We start from the raw sequence: 23770 nt of genomic DNA on the forward strand, positions 1-23770 counted from the left end.
CCAAGTCTGGGTTTTAAAAATGCCGAGATCACAGAAGGAAAAGAAAACAGAGAGGTAGAGAGATCAACACGCTCTTCTTGTAACTACAACTTACATTTTATCATAGATACTTTGATAAAATATACTTAAACTTTACATCAGTTTTTAATTGACACTGTGAACTAGAAATAAAATATGACAAGCATCTATCTAACAGGAGGCCAAGGAAGGTGGATTCGTAACCAAGCCAAACAAGTTGAGTGTCAGCCCGTAACTCCTTCCTACACACACCAATAGCAATTAGTAAGAATGGGAGTGATCACTAGTCAACAATATGATCGCACAAGCATTGGATCCTCTGCCACTATTATAAGCTCTTGATCATGACGAGTGCATAAAAATGCACGTTGCCACAGCAACTTGTAAGAAATCACAAACAGTATATAAACAGGAGCTTGTAACCAATTAGATTTCACTTTTCTCACGCACCAGCTGTCTACATGACACGTCATTGTGGCCTTCATAGCCATAAATATTATGTAGCATCATAATAAAATATTGTGGATTTTAAATGTTTACCACCATAAAACAATGCCTTTTCCTTTGAAGCTTATTAACACAGCACCTAAATATTTAAACTCCAAATTATAACACGTTAAATGCCACCACCATCCAATGATCACTGAACCTCAAGGGTTACATTGTGAGGTACTAGCCTTGATCTCACTGGAGCAAGGCTAACAATAGGGGACCAGAAGCTGTCAATGTTCCTGCTACTGATCATCATTTAAGTGACCCTACTGGAAGTGTGTGGGCAGAAGATGGAGACTGTGACACTCTGGCTTGTTTCTCCCTCTGGGTAGCAGATTGCACATGAAGCTGAGCCTCTTGGGTGAGGACTAGCAAGGAAGCTTATGGGACTGTACACAGAAGTAAGCCATTGCTTCAGGAAAGGGGAGGAGAAACAAGTGACGAAGTGAGGGAGAATATTTTAAGATACTGTTTGAGGCTAGGTTAAAAGGCAGCATTTGAACTGCATGCAGCAGCTGCAGATTTTAACCAATATTTGGTGGCAAAAAGACAGCATTAGTGGAGTCATACATTGAAGAACATGCGAAAACATGCATACTGAGTTTGCCGTATGTTCACAATTTTCTTCACATCTATTCAACTATAAACTTTCGTCCTCATTAGATTATTTTTAAAACGCAGTTGTTAGAAGCTGTCAAACATTTAGAAAATCTTCAGTCCATGTCTAAAAGATAAATCTAATATTTATTTCATATATTTCTTTCCCAAGGATAATGATAACAGATGTAAAATCACATTTATGTGGTATAGAAATAACGAGGGGGAGAAAAAAAATACTTAAGACTGGCCTTCATACAAACATTGCATTTCTAACAAATATCCCACAGTGCATTCTGTTGTACAGCAGCCATACATTAATTAGTGAATTCAGTGTCACTGCATTGTGTTATAGGCATTCATGTGAATCTTCATTTTTCACTAGTGGTGACTTACTAATTAAACGAAAGCCTTGCAATTAAATATAGAAAATTACATTAATAATCTTAATGCATGCTGCAATTCTCTGCATGCTGCAATTTGCTGTATATTAATTGGGTTTCTATACTTTTATGGTGCTAACATAGCTATGGAAATGAAGCAGCTCTCCTTTTGTAGATGATACTCTGAGTAGTAAGGTGCAATGTTCCAGAATCTCCCTGCCAGTACCTGGCCCTAGTCCAATGCTTTTAGTGAGTGCTATCTGTCAAGGCATGAATAATACAGCCCCTAGGCTGTCGGCTGAATCCAAATGAGGCATACATCACGAAGAAAGCACTCGACTTTAGCTCCAGAACATGCTCCTACTAAGACAGGCAATTATTCACCCACTGCAGCAGCCATGGCAATCAAACTGGTGGGTGAAAAGGTACACGAAATGGAAAAAAAAATTAAATAAAATACAGCAAAATAGGGCAGAGAAGATTCAATAATTTGTTATCAAGAGACAGCACGGACCAATTTTCTGTAGACTCTGCCTCGTAGCTTTATAAGAACTATTTGCAAAATATGATTTTCACGTATTGCTAAAAATGCATAGACAATATTAGGAAGCAATAAATTATTCTTGAATAAAACAAGAAAGAGTTTAGAAGAGCAAAAAAACATTCAAAATGACCATTTTGGAAAAGCTTAAGATTTTGGCCACTTAAACTACATGCTAAGTCACCTTTTAGCAGGTTTTTTTCTTAAATGCTCGCTACAAATATCACAGTGGCATAAACATAAAAAGAATCGCCAGTGCTAACACTTATAAAATGTGAAACAAAGAACTTGAAATCTTATTTTTATTGACATGACTATAGTACATGAAGTCACCCAAAACTCCAGTGCTTATTTATAATAGAAACCTTTGACAAAAACTCAAAAAACATAAAGAATAAGCTGTCAGCATGAACAAACTCTACAAAGGCTAGCAGAGCAACATACACATTTAAAACAAAACAACATGAGGATAGATTAGCTACCGGCATATATTAATTTATAAAGGTTTCCTCAGTATCAGTAAGACTGACATTATTTATAGCAGAGACAAAAAGGAATCGAGTGGGATTGCTGCAAATCTGACCTGAAACAGAAATGGCGATATGAAGCCAAAGCACTGGTGATGAGTCATCAAACCAGGAACCTACTTCTTCCTTCGCAGATGCTGCCACACCTGCTGAGTATTTCCAACATTGTGTTTTTGCCTTCAGAAAATGTTGAAGTTCGCTGATAAACATCTTGAGAGAAAGCCCCAGCGAAGATTCTGGGTACTCCTTCAAGATAGCCAAACAAAGTCAGAGGCAACATACTAATGAAAGGATAATATGCTTTCTTGTTGCTTGCAGCTCAAAACTACACATGATAAAATATAGGATAACAAAGTGTGAAGCTGGATGAACACAGCAGGCCAAGCAGCATCTCAGGAGCACAAAAGCTGACGTCTCAGGCCAAGACCCTTCATCAGAGAGCTCTGATCTCTCTGATCCTCTCTGATGAAGGGTTTTGGCCCGAAATGTCAGCTTTTGTGCTCCTGAGATGCTGCTTGGCCTGTGGTGTTCATCTAGCTTCACACTTTGTTATCTTGGATTCTCCAGCATCTGCAGTTCTCATTATCACATGATAAAATATATCCTGGTCGATGCATAATACAACCAGATTCCCAACAAATATGTACATATTAAAATACAATTCTCCTATGGGAATCTATATTTAACAAAGCCTCCAAGTAGACAAGTACGTTTTTTTCCAAATAGGCAAGTAAATATTAAGTTTAGAATCGTTATCTAGAGCTCTGTCATCTCTTTAGCCGTTATGCCAAGAACAACTGATTTTCTGGATTATATGGAGGAATAAAGTCTGTTGTGTTCAGTGATGGATGGCAATTGTACATACAATAAATAGAAAAGAGTTTCATTTGAGTCCAATTTTGCTAATGTTAATTCTTATTTGCAAACACATTACCTTAGTTGCCAAAGATTAGTAATAGTGCAATGACTGAGGCCAGAAGGTACAGTGATCTAAAATTGTTATCTTTGTCATCACTTTACACCCTATGGAGACCGGGTTTATAATTCTAAACAACGAACAGAGAGCCACAACTGCCCAAAGAGGATCCCCCTCGTTCTCACACACCACCCCACCAACCTCTGGATACAACGCACAATCCTCCGACACTTCCGCCATCTACAATCCGACCCCACCACCCAAGACATTTTTCCATCCCCCCCCTTGTCTGCTTTCCGGAGAGACCACTCTGTCCGTGACTCCCTTGTTCGCTCCACACTGCCCTCCAACCCCACCACACCCGGCACCTTCCCCTGCAACCGCAGGAAATGCTACACTTGCCCCCACACCTCCTCCCTCACTACTATCCCAGGCCCCAAGATGACTTTCCATATTAAGCAGAGGTTCACCTGCACATCTGCCAATGTGGTATACTGCATCCATTGTACCCGGTGTGGCTTCCTCTACATTGGGGAAACCAAGCGGAGACTTGGGGACTGCTTTGCAGAATACCTCCGCTTGGTTCGCAATAAACAACTGCACCTCCCAGTCGCAAACCATTTCCACTCCCCCTCCCATTCTTTACATGACATGTCCATCATGGGCCTCCTGCAGTGCCACAATGATGCCACCCGAAGGTTGCAGGAACAGCAACTCATACTCCGCTTGGGAACCCTGCAGCCCAATGGCATCAACGTGCGCTTCACCAGCTTCAAAATCTCCCCTTCCCCCACCGCATCTCAAAACCAGCCCAGTTCGCCCCCTCCCCCCACTGCACCACACAACCAGCCCAGCTCTTCCCCTCCACCCACTGCATCCCAAAACCAGTCCAGCCTGTCTCTGCCTCCCTAACCTGTTCTTCCTCTCACCCATCCCTTCCTCCCACCCCAAGCCGCACCTCTATCTCCTACCTACTAACCTCATCCCACCTCCTTGACCTGTCCGTCTTCCCTGGACTGACCTATCCCCTCCCTACCTCTCCGCCTATACTCTCCTCTCCACCTATCTTCTTTCCTCTCCATCTTCGGTCCACCTCCCCCTCTCTCCCTATTTATTCCAGAACCCTCTCCCCATCCCCCTCTCTGATGAAGGGTCTAGGCCCGAAACGTCAGCTTTTGTGCTCCTGAGATGCTGCTTGGCCTGTTGTGTTCATCCAGCCTCACACTTTGTTATCTTGGATTCTCCAGCATCTGCAGTTCCCATTATCACAGAGAATGGAAATAGTACTTTCAGAAGGATCTCGGAAACACAGAAAACCAGACCTCTGACTAAAAGAATAAAATGTATCACAAGTGAGGGTTGAAGAACTAGTAAGTGCTACTGGCCAAGCCTACCTGAGTTAAGAATGCTCATTATTGAGACAGGGAACGAAAACAAAAGAAATGGCCTTCAGAACTGTCAACTTTCAAACACCAAGAGGGCTGGAATTACTTACATTTTACCTCTTATACTGGGTATCTTGTATCGGGTAAAAACTCAAAGAATGCCAGAGACTGAGCTAAGCTGCTCATATAAAAATAAAACCGAATACAGAATGAGATAACGTCAACTGCTTCATTAAGCTGGCTACTTGCAAAGAGCATGTACAATTTACTTTATCATGTACTGTACCCAGCCAATTAAACTCCTAAGAGAAGGAAAATACTCTCTGATCTCTGCTGATTATGAAACAAAACTTCAGAATATTCAACGATATGCACATCTCTGTTATACAATACCATCTGGCTAACCCTAATACACAACAACCCTTCGCTGCATTCCAGCTTCCAGCAAAGGAAACAGCATTCCATTTAAAGAGAATAACAAAACAATAACAAACATGGGAAGTCAAGTACTCTAATGTAACAAAAAGATATAATCCGCTTTCATAGTTAATGTAAACCAAACAGCATAATTAGAAATGCGTACAATCCCAGAATATGATCCCGAAACACTGTTACATATCCTAAATCACATGCAATAAAACCAGGGTTGAATTCTTCAGTCATCAAATGTGAATTTTAATTCCCTTGTTCGTTGAGGGTAGCACATTTATTCAGATGGGAGGATGGCAGGTGAGGATCCTGCTTCCTTCTCTCCTGCTCCATGATTAAGTCCATAACGAGTAAGTGCATGGACAAGCTTCCTGTTGTACCTCTAACTGAGGCACTTCTGTGGGGAACTGATCCCCACGTTGGACCTCATCCCTTTTGCTGTTAGTATTTTCTAGCAACAGGTAGGGAGGGGCAGTCCCTAAACAAGAAGCACAAAGAGTTTTTGGAGTTGGCTTGAGGAGTTATTCGTTGAGAGTCACCTAGTGCTCAAGGAACTCGGCATCAGGAAGTGATAGTGGATGTTGTTTGCCACACCTCAGACCTTGCTGCTGATCCAGTTCACCCATTCTGCCATCAGTTATCTTTGGCCTGTGCCCATGATGATCTTGAGTCTCAGATGGGCGTCATACAAGAAGCAGACACTGCCTTCATTGGGGCACTGCCAGTAAATGGAGCTGCCAGCCTCTTATTAACCAACACCTCTTGGCATACAAGATTTCTGCCACCAAGGTCCTCACTCCCAGTGGCGTCCCACCATTGCGCCAGTAGAGTCGCTGAGTGGCACGTAACAAAAAGAGGCAATGTATGGCATAGGGTGGGGCTCATGCTGTCTCACCAGTTTGGGATTGGACAAGCTGTTCCTTTCACCTCTATCAAGTCCATGTGCATAAAACAGCAACCCTGACTATGATAATATTATCTGAATGCATGGTTGAGAAGCTCAAGATAGAGAAGGAGTAGTAAAACATGAAGATGGTGGTGAAATCCAACTTGAACGCTGTCATTGAATGAGTATTGTTAGATTAGTTGCCTGTGACGAACTCCACTCAATTTCCCTTTCCACTGAAATCAATGGAATAGTATGTTAGAAAGAGATATTAAGGAGTGGTCAATCTGTTACCATTTACTTAGTGCCTCTACCAATGTTGCCAAAAATGTCAGCTACGGCTTAATTAATAGTATTCTTACTATGTAGTCAGAAGTTGAGTTCCACCCCAGAGACTTGACTGCAACAATCTAAGTTGATACTCCAGTGCATACAGGCACTGAGAGAATGGTAGATTCTTAGAGGTGTGCTGTCTTGCAGATGAGACTTTAAACCGTATGCAGTTTGCTTTCTCCAGTGTACATGAAAAGTCCCTTGACACCATTCCACTGAAGACACAGAGATTTCTCCCCAGTGACCTGGTGAATATTCATCCCCTAACGAACGCTGTAAAGATTGTTCATGTGATCTTTATCACATTTCCATTTGTTGGGATTTTGCTGGAAACATACAGGCTTCTATGTTTCCCTATAATGAAACACTGACAATGATTCAAAAAACTCAGAATTCATGAGTTGTTCTACTTGTTCTTATTAAATGTTGCGACCAACTTAAGGTCCTACTGTTTATGGATGTCGTTTATTTATTTCTTGCCTGGACTATCCAGTTTTTGAGTAAACTGTTCAGTTTTCATTCCTAACTTAAACTGGGCAAAATACCCAGGGGCTCTTTTTGTTTTAGTTAGTTTTTGTCCACTTTCAAGTGAACTATGACAATGGATTTGCGGCACTGGAAAGACAACCAAAACCTGGAACAGATTTGAATGTAAAACAAATTCTAAGCAAAGACAACATGAACCTAAATAAGTGCCCTAATATTTAACTGATCAGCCAACAGCACTGTAACAACATCACAAGGGCTGTGGTAGTTCTAGAAGGCAGCTCAATACCACCTTCTCAATGAGGACAACAAATGCTGGCTTTGCCCACAATATTCACAAGCAATGAAGCAAAACAAAAGGAAAAATAATGAAAGCATCCCTATGAATGAAGCATCCATTAAACAATAATAAAAATACACAGACTATATACATATAACACACAATTATTAATACAAAATACATTACAACATTATAACCAGCCAGAAAGGTTGAACTTAAGTGTGCAGGTAGTGAATGAACAGCTGACTAGGATTTCTGACAAAACAAAGAAAGATCATCTGTGCTGAAATAAATATACCTCTGCAGCAAATGAGCACCAATACGACTTAACTTGTTTAAAAGAATTAAGGCTGTGTCCCATATCCTTCTCTTAAACATATTCTAGTTTTGTATACAGCAGGATTGGGATCCCCAGCAAGGGAAGTCTTAAAATGCAGAAAGGGGCATTTTAATTGATGCAGGTTTCAGGCATGTGGCATGCACATTAAACCTCACCCTGTCCCACGTCATCAATTTCAGGCTCAGGCCTCAAACACTGAGCTATGTGGGACATTATTTACATACTTGCTGGCAATCATCCAGCTGCATACACAGAAAGAACAAAAGAAGGAAGCTAGCAACACCCTAGGGGTTATCACTGACCAGAAACTGAACTGAACTGGACTAGCCTACAGCTCTATGTGAGCAGGTCAGGAGCCAGAAGTACTAGAGGGAATGACTTATCTCCTGACTCTCCAAAGCCTGTTCACCATCTACAAGGCACAGGTCAGGAATGTGTGAAGCTGGATGAACACAGCAGGCCAAGCAGCATCTTAGGAGCACAAAAGCTGACATCATATAAAACAATTTCTAAGCAAAGACAACATGAACCTAAATAAGTACCCTAATATTTAACTGATCAGCCAACAGCACCGTAACAACATCACAAGGGCTGTGGTAGTTCTGGAAGGCAGCTCACTACCACCTTCTCGGATTCTCCGGATTCTCCAGCATCTGCAGTTCCTATTACCTCTGATCACAGGTCAGGAATGCGGTGGAATACTCCTCAATCGCCTGGATGGGTGCAGCTCCCAATAGCACTCAAGGAGCCTGACACCATCCAGGACAAAATAGCCTGATTGATTGGTAATAAAATGTTTGTGATGCACATGTGATGAATGAATATTAAGAAATTGGCTGCCAGAAGGCAAAGATCAGCAGCCTGCAATGCTTATCGGTGTTTGGATAAGTCCTGGACATGATTTTTGAATGATCTTGTGGCTGTGGTGGTGGTGGAGGAGGGGAGCACACAGATGAGCCTTGATGGTATTCAAATCATTTAGCAGGTAGTGTAATATCAGGATCCAAATAATGCTACAGCAGTCCTGCTTCAGTGAGACTCCCTACTCCATAGCCAAGAATGTCTCAGCCTTCTGAAGAAAAAGACCGAGTCAAAGCCATAGCAAGGAGGAATTGACTGGAATAGGATTGTAAGTCCTTCGAAATAATCTTAACTGCAAGAAGATCCTCTTTGTCAAGATTTAGTAGTGAAACTGGCACTCTTGGGGCTGTTTTAACCATTGCTAATGATATAAGATACTGTGCCCGAGGGATGCTCTCCTTTGGCAGCCCACAGGCACACTTTCTGGGTAAGTAATGGACTGTGTCAAGATTTTGGTCTCGAATTCATGCACAAAGATCTTTCTATTATACTGAGAAGTTGACCTTGATCAAGCAATCAGCTGGCAGTGAATTGTTAATTGTTAAAGCAAGACAACACAAGGCTAAATGTACCAGGGTTAGAAAGAGTCGAAGAAATGAGGTAATCATCGTTTGGACTGCACCAAGCCTGAATTTGAAAAGGAATGGAGGCTTATCATTGTACTGAGCGAAGAAGGTTAAAATTAAGTAATTCAGACAGATCACTCTGCAGAGAAAGCAAAATTGTTAAGATATTGGGAATAAAAGTATTTACAAAAATGTAATTAAATTTTACTCATTGCCTACCAATCTTTCCAATGTTTAGGTTCCAAACTAATCTGCAACAGCATTTTCTTCTTTAAACCAATTGCTTTTATGACTCATGTCCCGTCATTCCAGATGCCCCCATTGTTCCTTTTCCTCACCCTTACACCTTCTTTGTTTCAAGCGCAATATAATACTGGAACTTCTAATCAATCATGGTAAGTGGCTGTTCGTTCTTTGGTGAAGACCACAAACCAATTTGCCACTATTTCTGAGAGAATTTTGCAGGGCTGTTAGAAAGATCATGAATTTTCAGCTTACAGATTTTAAAGCCTGCGGTCAGCATACAGCTTCTCTCCTCCATTTTGGAAAGAGTGCCAATTCCCATCAGGTTGGCTCTGCTGGCACTTGACCCACCCCATTTAAACAGGCAAACATAGGAATACAGCTAGATTCAGTTCAGACCAAGTTTAACTCCATGGGAACAGCACACCATTGAATTTATATGTGACTAGGAGGCTAGTAGTGTATGTAAACCAGTACACGAAACTCATTCTTCCCAGTTATTTTTCAGTTTATATCAGACGTTCAGTGGTGCTCTTTTTGTAGAAGGTAGCCTTCAAACTGTCAGGAGCAAGATATTTTCAATAGGAGTTACCTATTGTTATGCAAGTAAAACAAACCTTATGAAAGTTAGAACATTCACAGTCCTGAGCTCAGGCATCATACATATAATTGCCCTTGGACCAATCCAACATGCAGTAAGAAAATAGTTAAATACAAGCACACAAATTACCTTCGGTGCCTTGCGTATTTTCCACTAACATGGCCTGTGCCATCACAACCAGGGGTTGGACAACTGGAAAAAAAAAACAGAAATGCCTGATCGTGATAATCATTACAGATGCTGGTTTCTGTGTGCAGGCACGCACCTATGTGCACACCAGTGGGTGTATGGGTGAAAATGATAAAATAAGAAAGGGATGGAAGATAGCAAATACTGAATTTTTTATTAGTAAGTCCCAGGAGAACTAATTTCTTCAGTACAGTCGTGCATTAGCCAGCCACCAATGCAATTGACAATGTGCTTTATCCAGTTAGAGACATGAAATTTCAAATTGCTAATGTGGTGAAATTTTAATTTGAACAATGAGCACTCACCTGAAGAGTTCTTGGATTACTGGTTCTATGGGGACTGGGGAGAAATGAAAACAATACAGATTTATCATGCCTTGTAATTACCTGGTTCTTCATATATAACAGCCAGTAAGTTTCCATGAAAGTACAGTCAGGATGAGACAAGCTAAGAGGCTCTGGTGGATGAAGGTCACCCTGAGCACGGGTTTGACTGATTTACTGAGCCATTAGCCTTACCTCGGATACCTTTTGAGCGTGTGCGGTGGCGCTTCTGGTCTGCATCCGCCTCCATCTGAAAACAGATTAGTAGGCACTTAGTGTCCTTACGCAGCACACACAGACCTTCAATACACAACATGCCAATGTGTGGTACAGGATTTATTAACACACCTCTCCCTGTTTCCACGTACATTTTGATACATGAAATTGGCAAAATTAATGATTTCATTGTCTTTTGTTTTGTTTTGAGCAATGAGTAAAACTTTATTGTAGGTTTGATAGAAAACAACAACTGAACATTTTGACAATATCAACTAAATTTTCTTTTTTCCTGCATTGCAGTATTTTTTAGGGCTTTTTGTAATAGTCAAGTCAACCAGAATGTTGATTGCAATAGATTTATTAAGGTAGGTGTCAACAATCTCTTTGTTATGGATGGGTTGTTATTGTTACTTAAAGGGCAAAGCTCGAGCTGAAAGGTTAACTTCTTTAATCAGAGAGGCTAAAATTCTGCAAAGTGTTCATGTACCATACCTACTATATTGTATATTAATCTGACAACAACTTTGTATTAAAAGAGAGGCTACCCTTGTATTAAGGGTAGCCTCTCACTTCTTAATTCTAGGTAGTATCGCTAATGGTGCAATACATCAATATAACTGTTGATTTTCTAATTATCTATTGGTTTATGAAGACGTTAGAAAATATAAAATGGGCAAAATCAAGAAATATAGTTCATGGTCACTCTATCGGGAGTAAATGTCACACGTAAATATCAAATGTCTCACCACTAAAGCATTTTTTCAACCATTGCATTTGAATTTCTAAATGGCAATCCTTAAGAAACATTCTTGTTCTGAGAAATATTCAAAGTACTTACATTGCCAAATCCTTCTGCGCAATGGGATAATGGGACAGAATTTTGCTGCTAATCAGGTAATCTGGCTAATAGATTACAATTAGAACCTGGCCTGTATGCATAGCCACCATGGGAATAACCTTCCCTTAAAACATTAACTAGTCAATGAGCATCTGCAAGGCCAGGAGACAGAAAATCACTGGGGAACATCTGCTTGCCCAAACTTTGGCATGAACCCAAGGTTAGCGTGGAACATGAGTGCAAAGTGTTCGCTAGATGCACTTGAAAGCATTATGCACAATCAATTTCACTCGCACATCTCCCATAATATTTTTATAATTTGGCTCTAATTTAAAGTCACCAGCTTTGTACAGATAGCCCCAACAGGAAAGTGCTCAAAACAAAATGGCCTGGCATCTAGTCTTGCTAATAAGAAGCTCAGATTCTAAAATAGTTCTAATTTATTGAAAAAGAAAAGCATGCAAATCATCGAGGCATCACGTGACTCGTATTTAGGGAAAAAGGAACTAAAAAGTGAAGGAAATATATAGACTGTGATAAGTGAGAAAAAGCAACAAAAAAGTGGTCATGCAAATTTCAACAATGATTGGTAATTTTAGGCTTCTAAGATGTTCAGCAATTTCACGTCTCTCATGTTCAGTGCCCTCTATCTTTGTTCAAAAATGTCAATTTCTTGGCTGCTGCCTGGATACTAACATTGCCTTCTCAGATCTATCTTTGAATCCTGTCCAGGCTCTAATGTGATTGAAATCTGCCCTTTCCGTTGGCTGAGAGGGTCAAATTAATTTGCCCGTGCTAAATCCAGTTCCTTTGGCATCATTCAGCAACACAAAACTATTCATAACCCAGCACCAATTTAGTAAAAAGACTGGCAATTACACACATACAAAAAAATTCAAGGGTAGTCGGTGTGAAGAATGAAAATGTCACATTGCTGCAGTAGGGGCGCTGCTCTAATTTGTATTTAACGCCCATTGTTACAGCAGGGTGCAGAGGACTCGGCATCAAACCAATGCCATGTCTGAGCTCAACATTAACACTGGATGCTAGAAGTGGCAGAAGCCTTTCCATTCCTGCACTGAAAGCCCTCACCTTGACAAGGGCAAATCAGAAAAAAAGGACAGAAAAAAAATCATTACAGCAAAGTGTTAAGTGTCGATGGGAATCATGAACTTGCCCAGAATACTCCGAACGAAGGCCAAGGAATGATAGACCTCTGTGCAATTATTGTAATCTGTATTCCTTCATGGCCCAGAAGCATTTAGATCCATCCATGATGACGGAAAGGAGCTAGCTTGTAAACATATAGATTTTGCCTCTTTCCGACTAAGTTCCCAGTGAAAAATTAGGATGAATGACCAATTCTTTCAAAAATGCGAAGAAAAGGGTGGGGGTAGTGAAAGTGGGGAGTGGTATTTTAATCTGAATGGAAGCTTCTTTTGTGTTGTTAAATTGAAACAAACAAAAGGAGTTGTGAGATTCCAGCATCCTTCGCACAGCAGAAAACTGAAATTACAGCAGGTCACTAGGGAGGAAATTCTCAACTATCAAACTGTAAGAATAATGAGGTCATTTCCTCCCACGGTTGGAGAAGCCAGAACAGCTTTTTAAAAACAACTTGACAGACACAATGCCTGTTGAGAACCCTTGACTGATGAGTCAGGGATGGGTTGAAGTAAGTAAGTAAATATGCCTTTGCAGCTCAGCATCTAGCAGAGGGGTAATACTGAGACACTTGGTGCTGCATTAAAATGATTCTCTGTTCTTCCCAGTGCGGTAATACAAGTTTTAGATGTCACAGAAGAAGAATCTGATGCATTATTTGTGTTCAACAAAATACTGTTTGGTCAGGGCATTACTGTAAAGTGTCACCACAACAATTCAGTCCTATTTCTTATTTGAATGCACTTTTAAGGAACCTTTCTTGATTATATATTCTTGCACAAAATATTATTGGTTTTTCTTTGCAAGCAAAACAAAATACCTATGAATTTCAAATGTGAATTTAAAACAAAACAATGTCTAAATGTTTGCTGTAATTAGCCAAATTGTAATAAATTTTCATCTTCTTTAATTGCATTTTCACCAATCGGATTTCGCTGATGAGCGAATGTCCCCTGTGACACATCACTGAGAAAGCAGATCAGAAAGCCCAGTATGAGGAATTCGTCTGTTGCTTATCTCAGCTGAGCTAATGGCCTGATGAACTTTGTACCAGAGGAGCATAAAGCAGTCAATGGTCTCAGGCACCAGTGAACATGTGGGGTTGTTCGATAAGGAAAACAACAAATTTTATCACGATATCTTGTATGGTCGAAAAGCTAGCCAATATTCACTATCAGGATTCACACCAGGGGAATGGCCATTTTTGACAGATACAGGAGGGCACCAAAGCAAGAGTGTATCAGCTTCATTGGGAGATAGAACAAGTGGAGTAACACCAATTCCAATCTGGGAAGCCAAGTTTCCTGATTATGTTCCAAATGCCCTTGGGGAACACACAACTATAAAATTAAAACAAGGACAGGCCTTTCAGTCTACCTGCCAGGAACTATCATTCAGATCAAAGTGCAATCCATTTTCAGACACTTTCAGCTTCACATCACAATCAGAATCAAACACATGGCTTCTAACTTTTAAATCCAGCATCACATTCAAATGCAAATATTATATGCTATTATTCTGTAAAACAGTACATTTACTGACCGAAGACTTTTTTGGATAGTAACCATGAAGGAAAACAATCAGTCAAAATATGGAACACTCCACCATACCAAAGTCTGCAGCAAAATTTAAACTATTCGGAAGCAAAAGCAAATTGCAATTTTTTTAAGTTGATAAATACATTCATGGATAACTAGAAGGGATATAATTTTGAATACTGTAATCTGAGTCAATATATCTGAATTTCCTGCAAATTGCACTGTAAGGAAAACACTGGATTTTGTTATTTGAATCTGATTTGCAAATACACTATATATTCTGCCTCTTCAGGGCAGTCAAGCTTAACCTTTCTTACAAACGCAACTTCTGTACCAAACCACTATAACCAACAGACATGTGGATATCTTTAAAGTGTACTGACAAGGCCCTTCTAATCACCTACTTAAATAAAAGATTCACAGTTCAAAGAACCAGCCATTTGCTCAATGTCATCAATCGTGTCAATAATATTGCTATGAAAACGGTGACTGAGACAAATGAAAGATGAGCATTCAACAGGAAATGCTCAGAAACAAAATACATGCAGGCTGAACCTATCTACCCATAAAGGTAAGATTCCCAATTTAGGGAAGTATACTGTGCACATAAATGTTGCAGCAAAACTTGGCATTTGTTCCCCGATTTAAATACTACAGATGAACAAGGTCAAGGGTTTGACATTGATCATTGCCTTGGTTTAGAGATACACTGCTTGTTGAAACAAATATAGACACCAACAATATTTTCCTCAGAAGAAGGGCCTTCTCAAATATAAACCAGCCTTTCTTTTTCAATGCTGATGAGCTTGCTGTCTACTTCAAGCACTTTCAACATTTCCAGTTTATGTATGCTGATACTTCCAGCAAACAAAACAGCTTGAAAATTAATGCCACTGTTAGCATGCCTTTACCAAAACAATTAGGAACAATAATCATTTTTTCACTTGTCTACATATTTTCTGTTGATATTAAGACGATATATTTTGCTTTAAGTTAGTCACTGAGATTACTGGAGAAACTAGCTTGACAGAGTTATTGATCCCAATAGAGCTGTGGAACCACATGAATACATGTAACAATAACTTGCATTTATGTAGTGCCTTGAATTTTAAAAACAATTTCTCAATGTGCTTTAATGAGGTATTAGGGTAAGAAAAATGCTGTTTCATGTAACATGCATTAAGAATGGTAATGGATGGATAAGATAGTGGTCACAAAGGGATGCCGAAGGTTTAGGAAGGGAATTTCAAAGCATAGAACCAAGTGTTAGTGTGTGGGAAGGGAAAGATGCATGAAAAGCCACAGTCAGAGGATTGGATAATTGTGGTTGGGATTGGGACTTGTTTGGGTGGTGTTGGTAGGTGGCTGTAGTCCTGGGGGAGAAATGCAGACAGGGAGTAGTGAGGCCATGGAAGGATTCAAACAGATGCAGCTTTAATGGCATGGTCACTATCCAGCTCCGGGTCAATAACAATCTGCTGCGGTTAATTCTGATGTTGGGAGGTTGCTCAATGTCCTCTTATATTGACAGTGTGCCACTGGGAGCAATTCTAATGCGGATATCAGTACCAAAGGAGGCATTCACCGATGCCTTCAAATAAGGCCAAGGACTTACATTTATTGGATGGCCAATGAAGGCATGTTGGGGGTCCTTCGTTTTTTGAACTCTATCTGGATCAAAGAGGCACTCTCAAGATCCTGGTGAATAAAAAAAGTGAAAGAAACACTAATCCACTGCCCAATATCAACATAAATAGTCAGTTCCTCAAATGAGTTCTTCAACCACATCATTTAATTTATTACTTAGGGAAAAAAAATTATGGGATAAAAAAGCTAGTGAAATGGTGAAAATTATTCACATTTGAATTTCGTTCATTTGGGACACTCAAATGTAACTGCAATGACAATTAAACTAAGTACCAGGAAAAATTTTAAAAGGTGAATTGTTTAATGATCTTAATCAGTGATACAACTGTGCATTACCTGGTGAGTGGGAGTGGATAAAGAACAAAATGTCCACAAAAATGACTCAGCTTCCAGTTGCCTGCCACTTCTACACACCACCATGTTCATGGCCAACATCTGTTTCAGGCTCGCTGCAGCGGTCCAGCAAAGCTCAGCGCAAGCTGGAAGAACAGCATCTCATCTTCCCCTTGGGAACCCAGCAGCCTTCAGGACTCAATATCGAGTTCAAAAATTGTAGGGCCCGATAAACATCCTTCTATGTCAATTACTCACCCTCACATCCCATGGCCTGTCACTTACATTGGCTGCTTTCAGCAGAGCCAACCTGTTTTCACCTACTCACTGTCCCCATTACCAGTTTTATTCCTTGTCTAACTTACTATTAACCATCCTTTTGGCTGCCTAAATTGCTTTCTCTCTCTCTCCGGAATCTGCCTCCACCTTTCTGCTCATTCCTTTTACATCCCACCCCTTGCCATCACCATAAACACCTCCTACCTCCCATCAGTCGTCAAGAAGGATCACTGGACTTGAAAGGTTTACTTGGCTTTCTGTCCACAGATGCTGCCAGATATGCTGAGTTTCTCCAGCAATTTCCGTTTTTGTTTCAATCATTCAGCACCTGCAATTCTCTCTAATATTACTGAGGCATTTATATAGTGCCTTTAACATAAAAAAGTGTCCCAAGACTTTTCATTGGAACATAATCACACAAAATTGGACAACATGTCACAAGAATATGCAACAAGACACTGTTCTGTCAAAGAAACAGAAATTTGGAAGCCAGGCACGAACAGCATTAGCAGAAATTTTCAGGATTTGGGGCCTAGACACTTGAAGACATGACAACCAATGGTACATAAAAGAAAATTTAGATCAAGAAGGCGGCCAGAATTGGATAAGTGCAGAGATCTTGGAGACCTTTGAAAGCAAGGGTGAGAATTTCAAATCAACATGTCAACAGATCAGGAGAAAAGTAGGCTGGAAAGCACAGGAATAATGGCCAAATGGGGTGTTATGTAGGTCGCATCTTCCCATTCTCATTTGACTATCATGTGTGAGGTAACATCATGGGGATATTTGACTAAATAAAAAAAAACCATGGCCAACTTGTATGTAAAGTTTCACAGAACAGCCACTGGGAAGCAAGCAAAGCAGGGGCAGCCAATTTTGCCTCCTGGTGGAAATTTGGAGGAAGCGACAGAACACTGTGAGAAGGTTTAATTGGCAGCTTGGCTGATTTTAACTGGGACGTAACTTTGGAATACCGAGAGCCACATCGGTGCTTCTCCTCATTACCCTGGCACAAACCAGCCAGTTGAACATGGTGAGGGCTTCTTAGTCTACATCCTCCTTATCACTACATGAAATATTTTTATATGCTGAGTCAGTAAGAGACCTTCCAAAAGCAGTATTTTTAAGATGGAAGGCTCCTTTGAATGACTTTAATTCAACATAACGTGAGTGAACAGGTATGTTTTATAAACAATATCTAAATTTTGCAGCGTATTTCAATTTCCTGCATCCAAACTGGGCAAGTGGAATTCCAGGCAGTAGATGCTTTGTTAAGTTTTAAATGTGAAACACCATTTGGTATAAGAAATGAGCTGTCTATGATAAATTGGGGAACATTGAAATACATACTTTGGTTCAGCCTTCACCAAGAAGGACACAAATAATGTCCAAGAGTGTTGGGGAACACAGGTTCTAGTGAAAGGGAGGAAGTTATGGAAATCACTATTAGTATGGGAATGGTGTTGTGGTAATTGACAGGGAAAGGGCTGATAAATCCCTACGGCCTGATAATCAACAATCCAGAGTGGATATATTGATGACCATCTTTCAAGATTCAAAAGTTCCAATGGATTGGAGCATAGCTAACGTAACACCACTATTCAAAATAAAAGGAGGAAGAGAGAAACAATGAATTATGGACCCATTATCCTGACATCGACATTAGGGAAAATGGTAGCATCGTTACAAAAAGTTAAGAGAGCACTGGGTGAACAGTGACAGGATCCAGCAGGGTTTTTGAAAGGGAATTCATGTTTGATACATTTACTCGAATGCTTCAAGGATGTAACTGGTGAAGTTAACAAGGGGTAGTCAGTGAATGTGGTTCACAAGGCTTTTGATAAGGTCTCAATTAAGGGATTAGCATGTCAGTTAAAGTGCTTGGAATTGGGACTAAACTACTGACGTGGATGGAAAACCAGCTTGCATACAGAATACATTTTTTAAGTTCTTTATTCATTCACAAGATAGGGACATCACTGCCTAGGCCAGCATTTATTGCTCATCCCTAATTGCCCAGAGGGAAGTTAACAGTCACCCATACTGCAGTGGCTCTGGAGTCACATGTTGGCCAAAACGGGTAAGAATGGCAGTTTCCCTCCCTAGAGGACATTGGTGAACCAGATGGACTTTTCCCACAAATAACAATGGTTGTCATTAGAGTCTTCAACTGCTGTGGCAGGATTTGAACTTTGGTCCCAGAACATTGCTTGGGCCTTTGGATTAATAGTCTAGCAATAATACCACTAGGCCGTTGCCTCCCCAATATGCAAAGTATACGAATACATAGATCTCTTTTCTGAGTGGCAGGCAGAAACTAGTGAGGTACCATAATGATCAGTATTTAGGCCCCAACTATTCTCAATATATTTTAATGATTTAGATGAAGGAACGACATGTAATACCTCCTGGTTTGCCAAGCTGAGTGGGAGGGTGAGTTTTCAGGAGGATGCAGAGATGCTCTAGTGATATTTGTACAAGTTAAGTGAGTGGGCAAACGCATGGCTGATGAAGTATAATGTGAATAATTGCTAAAAATTGGCAATTCTTTTGCTAAAAATTTAGCAAATTTTGACAGCAAAAACAGGATTGCTGATTATCTGAATCAGCACAGATTGAGAAACGGGGAGGTGCAATGAGACTTGGGTGCCCTTATACATCAATCACTGAAAGAAAGCAGGCAGTGAAGAAAGCAAATGGTATATTAGCCTTCATAGGATTCAAATATAGGAGCAGTGACATCTTGCCGCAATTGCACATGACATTGTGAGACCACACCTGGAGTATTTTGCAGTTTTGGTGTCCTTACCTGAGGAAAGATCTCTGGTTTGTAGCAAGTGAAACAAAGGTTTATCAGACTGAGTCTTGAGATGGTAGGATTGACTTATGAAGAGACACTCGATTGGTTTGGATCAAATTCACTGGAGTTTAAAAGAATAAGGGGAGATCGCGGAGATACCTATAAAATTATACAGGACTTGAGAAGGTAAACACAGGAAATATGTTCACGATGAATGGGAAGTTCAGATCAGGAGCCACAGTTTGAGGACTTGGGTAAGGACATTTAGGAGTTAGATAAGTCGCAATTTCTTCACCCAGGGAGAAATGAGCCTGTGGAACTCTTTGCCGAGAAATCAAATGAAGACAAAACAATGGAAGCTTTCAGAATGAAGTTAAATATGACTCTTAGGGCTATAAGACGTAGGAGTGGAGGTAAGACCATTCGGCCCATCAAGTCCACTCCACCATTTAAATTATGGCTGATGGGCATTTCAACTCCACTTCCCTGCACTCTCCCTGTAGCCTTGTGAGATCATAGAACATAGAACATTACTGCACAGTACAGGCCCTTCGGCCCTCGATGTTGTGCCGACCTGTCATACCAATCTCAAGCCCATCTAACCTACACTATTCCATGTACGTCCATATGCTTATCCAATGACGACTTAAATGTACCTAAAGTTGGCGAATCTACTACCGGCGCAGGCAAAGCGTTCCATTCCCTTACTACTCTCTGAGTAAAGAAACTACCTCTGACATCTGTCCTATATCTTTCACCCCTCAATTTAAAGCTATGCCCCCTCGTGCTCGCCATCGCCATCTTAGGAAAAAGGCTCTCCCTATCCACCCTATCTAACCCTCTGATTATTTTATATGTTTCAATTAAGTCACCTCTCAACTTTCTTCTCTCTAATGAAAACAGCCTCAAGTTCCTCAGCCTTTCCTCATAAGACCTTCCCTCCATACCAGGCAACATCCTAGTAAATCTCCTCTGCACCCTTTCCAAAACTTCCACATCCTTCTTATAGTGCGGTGACCAGAAGTGTACACAATACTCCAAGTGCAGCCGCACCAGAGTTTTGTACAGCTTCACCATAACCTTTTGGTTCCGGAACCCGATCCCTCTGTTAATAAAAGCTAAAACACTATATGCCTTCTTAACAGCCCTGTCAACCTGGGTGGCAACTTTCAAGGATCTGTGTACATGGACACTGAGATCTCTCTGCTCATCTACACTACTAAGAATCTTACTATTAGCCCTGTACTTTGCCTTCTGGTTACTCCTACCAAAGTGCATCACCTCACACTTGTCTGCATTAAACTCCATTTGCCACCTCTCAGTCCAGCTCTGCAGCTTATCAATGTCTCTCTGCAACCTACAGCATCCTTCGTCACTATCCACAACTCCACCGACCTTAGTGTCGTCTGCAAATTTACTAACCCATCCTTCTATGCCCTCATCCAGGTCATTTATAAAAATGACAAACAGCAGTGGACCCAACACTGACCCTTGCAGTACACCACTAGTAACTGGTCTCCAGGATGAACATTTCCCATCAACTACCACCCTCTGTCTTCTTTCAGCAAGCCAATTTCTGATCCAAACTGCTATATCTCCCACAATTCCATTCCTCCGCATTTTGTACAATAGCCTACTATGGGGAACCTTATCGAATGCCTTGCTGAAATCCATATACACCATATCAACCGGTTTACTCTCATCTATTTGTTTGGTCGCTTTCTCAAAGAACTCAATAAGGTTTGTGGGGCACGACCGTCCCTTCACAAAACCGTACTGACTATCCCTAATCAAGAATTTATCAATCTCTGCCATGAAGGTGTTTAATGTCTCAGCCTCCCCTGCACTCCATGGTAATGAATTCCACAGGCCCACCACTCTCTGACTGAAGAAATGTCTCCTCATTTCCGTTTTAAATTTACCCCCTCTAATTCTAAGGCTGTGCCCATGGGTCCTAGTCTCCCCGCTTAATGGTAACAACTTTCCAGCATACTCCCTTTTTAAGCCATACATTATCTTGTAAGTTTCTATTAGATCTCCCCTCAACCTTCTAAACTCCAATGAATACAGCCTCAGGATCCTTAGCCATTCCTCGTACGTTAAACCTACCATTCCAGGGATCACCTGTGTGAATCTCTGCTGGACATGCTCCATTGCCAGTATGTCCTTCGCAGTACTCTAAATGGGGCCTAACTAGAGCTTTATAAAGTCTCAGAAGCACATTACGGCTTTTATAATCTAACCCTCTTGAGATAAACCACAACATTACATTTGCTTTCTTAATCACGGACTCTACCTGCAAGTTAACCTTTAGAGAATCCTGGACCAACACTCCCAGATCCCTTTGTACTGCTGCTTTACGAATTTTAGAATATAATCCATGCCTGTATTTTTTTTTCCAAAGTGCAAAACCTCGCATTTGCTCACATTGAATTTCATCAGCCATTTCTTGGACCACTCTCCTAAACTGTCTAAATCTTTCTGGAGCCCTCCCACCTCTTCAGTACTACCTGCCTGTCCACCTATCTTTGTATCATCGGCAAACTTCGCCAGAATGCCCCCAGTCCCTTCATCCAGGCTAAAGGGATTGAAAGCTATGGGAGAAAGTGGGAGAAGGGTGCAGAGTTGAATGATCAGCCAGATAAAGCCTATGCAAGGAAGCTCCCAGTTTTCTCAGTGGTGGCCACGGAGCAGGTCTAAGGAGTCCAGGCCATAGCCCGAAACTGAAAATCTGAAGATTGAAGGGGAATTTCATTTAGCTGCAACCCTATTGTTGGGGGCTGATTCAGAATTCTCTAGACGTTTCATGTAATTCCTGGCATCTGATAGGCTGAATGTCAACAGCAGAGGTCATCTGCAGGTTCAATCCCAGTATCATTGTGAGGAGCATATCTGCAATCAGTTTCTGGGGCCTCTGTCTATTCAGTATCATGAGGGTACGATTATGATGCCTCCTGATTGAATCAGTGTGATCATAATTACCACCTGGGCACTCAAGTGAAGAATGGTCATTCTTTTGTCTGGGATATCATTGCAGATCCGGGGAAGCCTCCTGTTTGTCACAGAAGTAACATTGTTGTCTGCATAAGGGTGAGTAGTGAAAATCAGTGGCCAATTTGACAAGCAAGACCAACAACGCAGAGATTTGATGCATTCTCCAGGAGCAACTTATCATGTGGCTATGATTGCGGTTGCTTAGTACTGCAACAGGGAACACTGATTTGTTTATCCAGGAGTCAAGGTTCAGCTTAAAGCATTATCAATTAATTTATTTACATACTAAAACAAAAGTTTGACTAGGAGCTATTAAACCCTTATGTACAACTATAAAATCTCATATTATCAGAATGAGGGTATTTAGCTCATCATGATTGTACTAGCTCTTTGTAGGAGCTCTCATTCACTTCACAACAACCCCACTTTCTTTTCCCATAGCTTTTATAACGTTACCCCTCCAAATATTTGTCAAGTTGCCCTTTGAAAGTTACAACTGAGTTTGCACACCACCCTTTCAGGCCTCAGACTATAACAAGGTGCGGAATAATCTTGTTTTCCTCATGTCATATTTGGTTCTTCTGCCAGTCTATTTGCTTCAGTTACTAGCCCTTCTGCCACTGGCGACAATTTGTTGTTATTTACCTTAACAAACCCCTCATTATTAGGATGTGGAGAAATGGGTTTATGTTTATGTTAATCAGATTTGGAGGAAATGATAATGTAAATACAAGGGCTGGACTGAAGAGCAGTCAGGGGATGGACTTGCTGCAGACATGGACAAATGAATTCCAGAGGTGAGGTGAAAGTGACTGTTCTTGGCATCAAAGGTGCATTTGATTGAGAATGGAAGAAAGGAGTGCGTAAAGCTTGGGGGAGACAGAGGGAAACAGGACAAAACCTCTTTGCTGCTTGGTATCATACCTGGCACAAAGGGAGGTCAGGTCGTCTCAGGTGCAGGGTATCTTTGCAGGAGTTCCTCAGGGTAGTTTCCTAGGCCCAACCGTCTTCAGCTGCTTCATCAATAACCTTCCCTCCATCATAAGGTCAGAAGTCAGGAGTCTGTTGATGATTGCACAATGTTCAGCACCATTTGTGACTCTTCAGATACTGAAGCAGCCCATGTCCAAATTTAGCAAGACCTGGACAATATTCAGGTTTGGCCTGACAAGTGGTAAGTAACATTCACACCACATAAATACCAGGCAATGTCCATTTCCAACAAGAAAATCTAACCATTGCCCCCTTGACATTCAATGGCATTGCTGTTATTGAATCCCTTTGATATACTGATCATGTATCAATATCCTGGGCTTTACCATTGACCAGAAAGTGAAGTGAGCAAGCCAAATAAACATTGTGGCTCAAAGAGTAGGTTATGGGCTGGGAAACCTGCAATAGGTAACTCACCTTCTGACTCCCGAAAACTTGTCCACCTTCCATAAGGTACAAGTCCCGAGTGTGATGGAATACTCCCTCACTTGCCAGAATGAGTTCCACTCCAAGAAGCTTGACAGCATCTGGGAAAAACAGCTCCCTTATTTGACACCATATCCACAAAT

The 23770-nt window shown here is 40.9% G+C and overlaps 1 protein-coding gene across 23 annotated transcripts in view; it reads right to left on the minus strand.

Annotated features, from left to right (window-relative positions):
• Nucleotides 1-23770, minus strand: part of LOC125452749 (myelin transcription factor 1-like protein) — a 402372-nt gene that overhangs the window by 259430 nt on the left and 119172 nt on the right. For 11 of the 23 annotated variants that reach the window (XM_059645600.1, XM_048531532.2, XM_048531524.2 and 8 more), the window contains 5 exons: nt 23133-23270; nt 15771-15853; nt 10592-10646; nt 10379-10412; nt 10014-10076 (listed from right to left, as the gene is read on the minus strand). In XM_059645600.1, coding sequence (XP_059501583.1) covers nt 10014-10076; nt 10379-10412; nt 10592-10646 — 152 coding nt within the window. In that variant the 5' untranslated portion in view covers nt 15771-15853; nt 23133-23270. The remainder of the gene's footprint in view (nt 1-10013; nt 10077-10378; nt 10413-10591; nt 10647-15770; nt 15854-23132; nt 23271-23770) is intronic. The other 12 variants (XM_048531538.2, XM_048531540.2, XM_048531542.2 and 9 more) reach the window with 3 other exon arrangements.

The sequence above is a fragment of the Stegostoma tigrinum genome, chromosome 4 (genome assembly GCF_030684315.1).
Source record: "Stegostoma tigrinum isolate sSteTig4 chromosome 4, sSteTig4.hap1, whole genome shotgun sequence".
Lineage (NCBI taxonomy): Eukaryota > Metazoa > Chordata > Chondrichthyes > Orectolobiformes > Stegostomatidae > Stegostoma > Stegostoma tigrinum.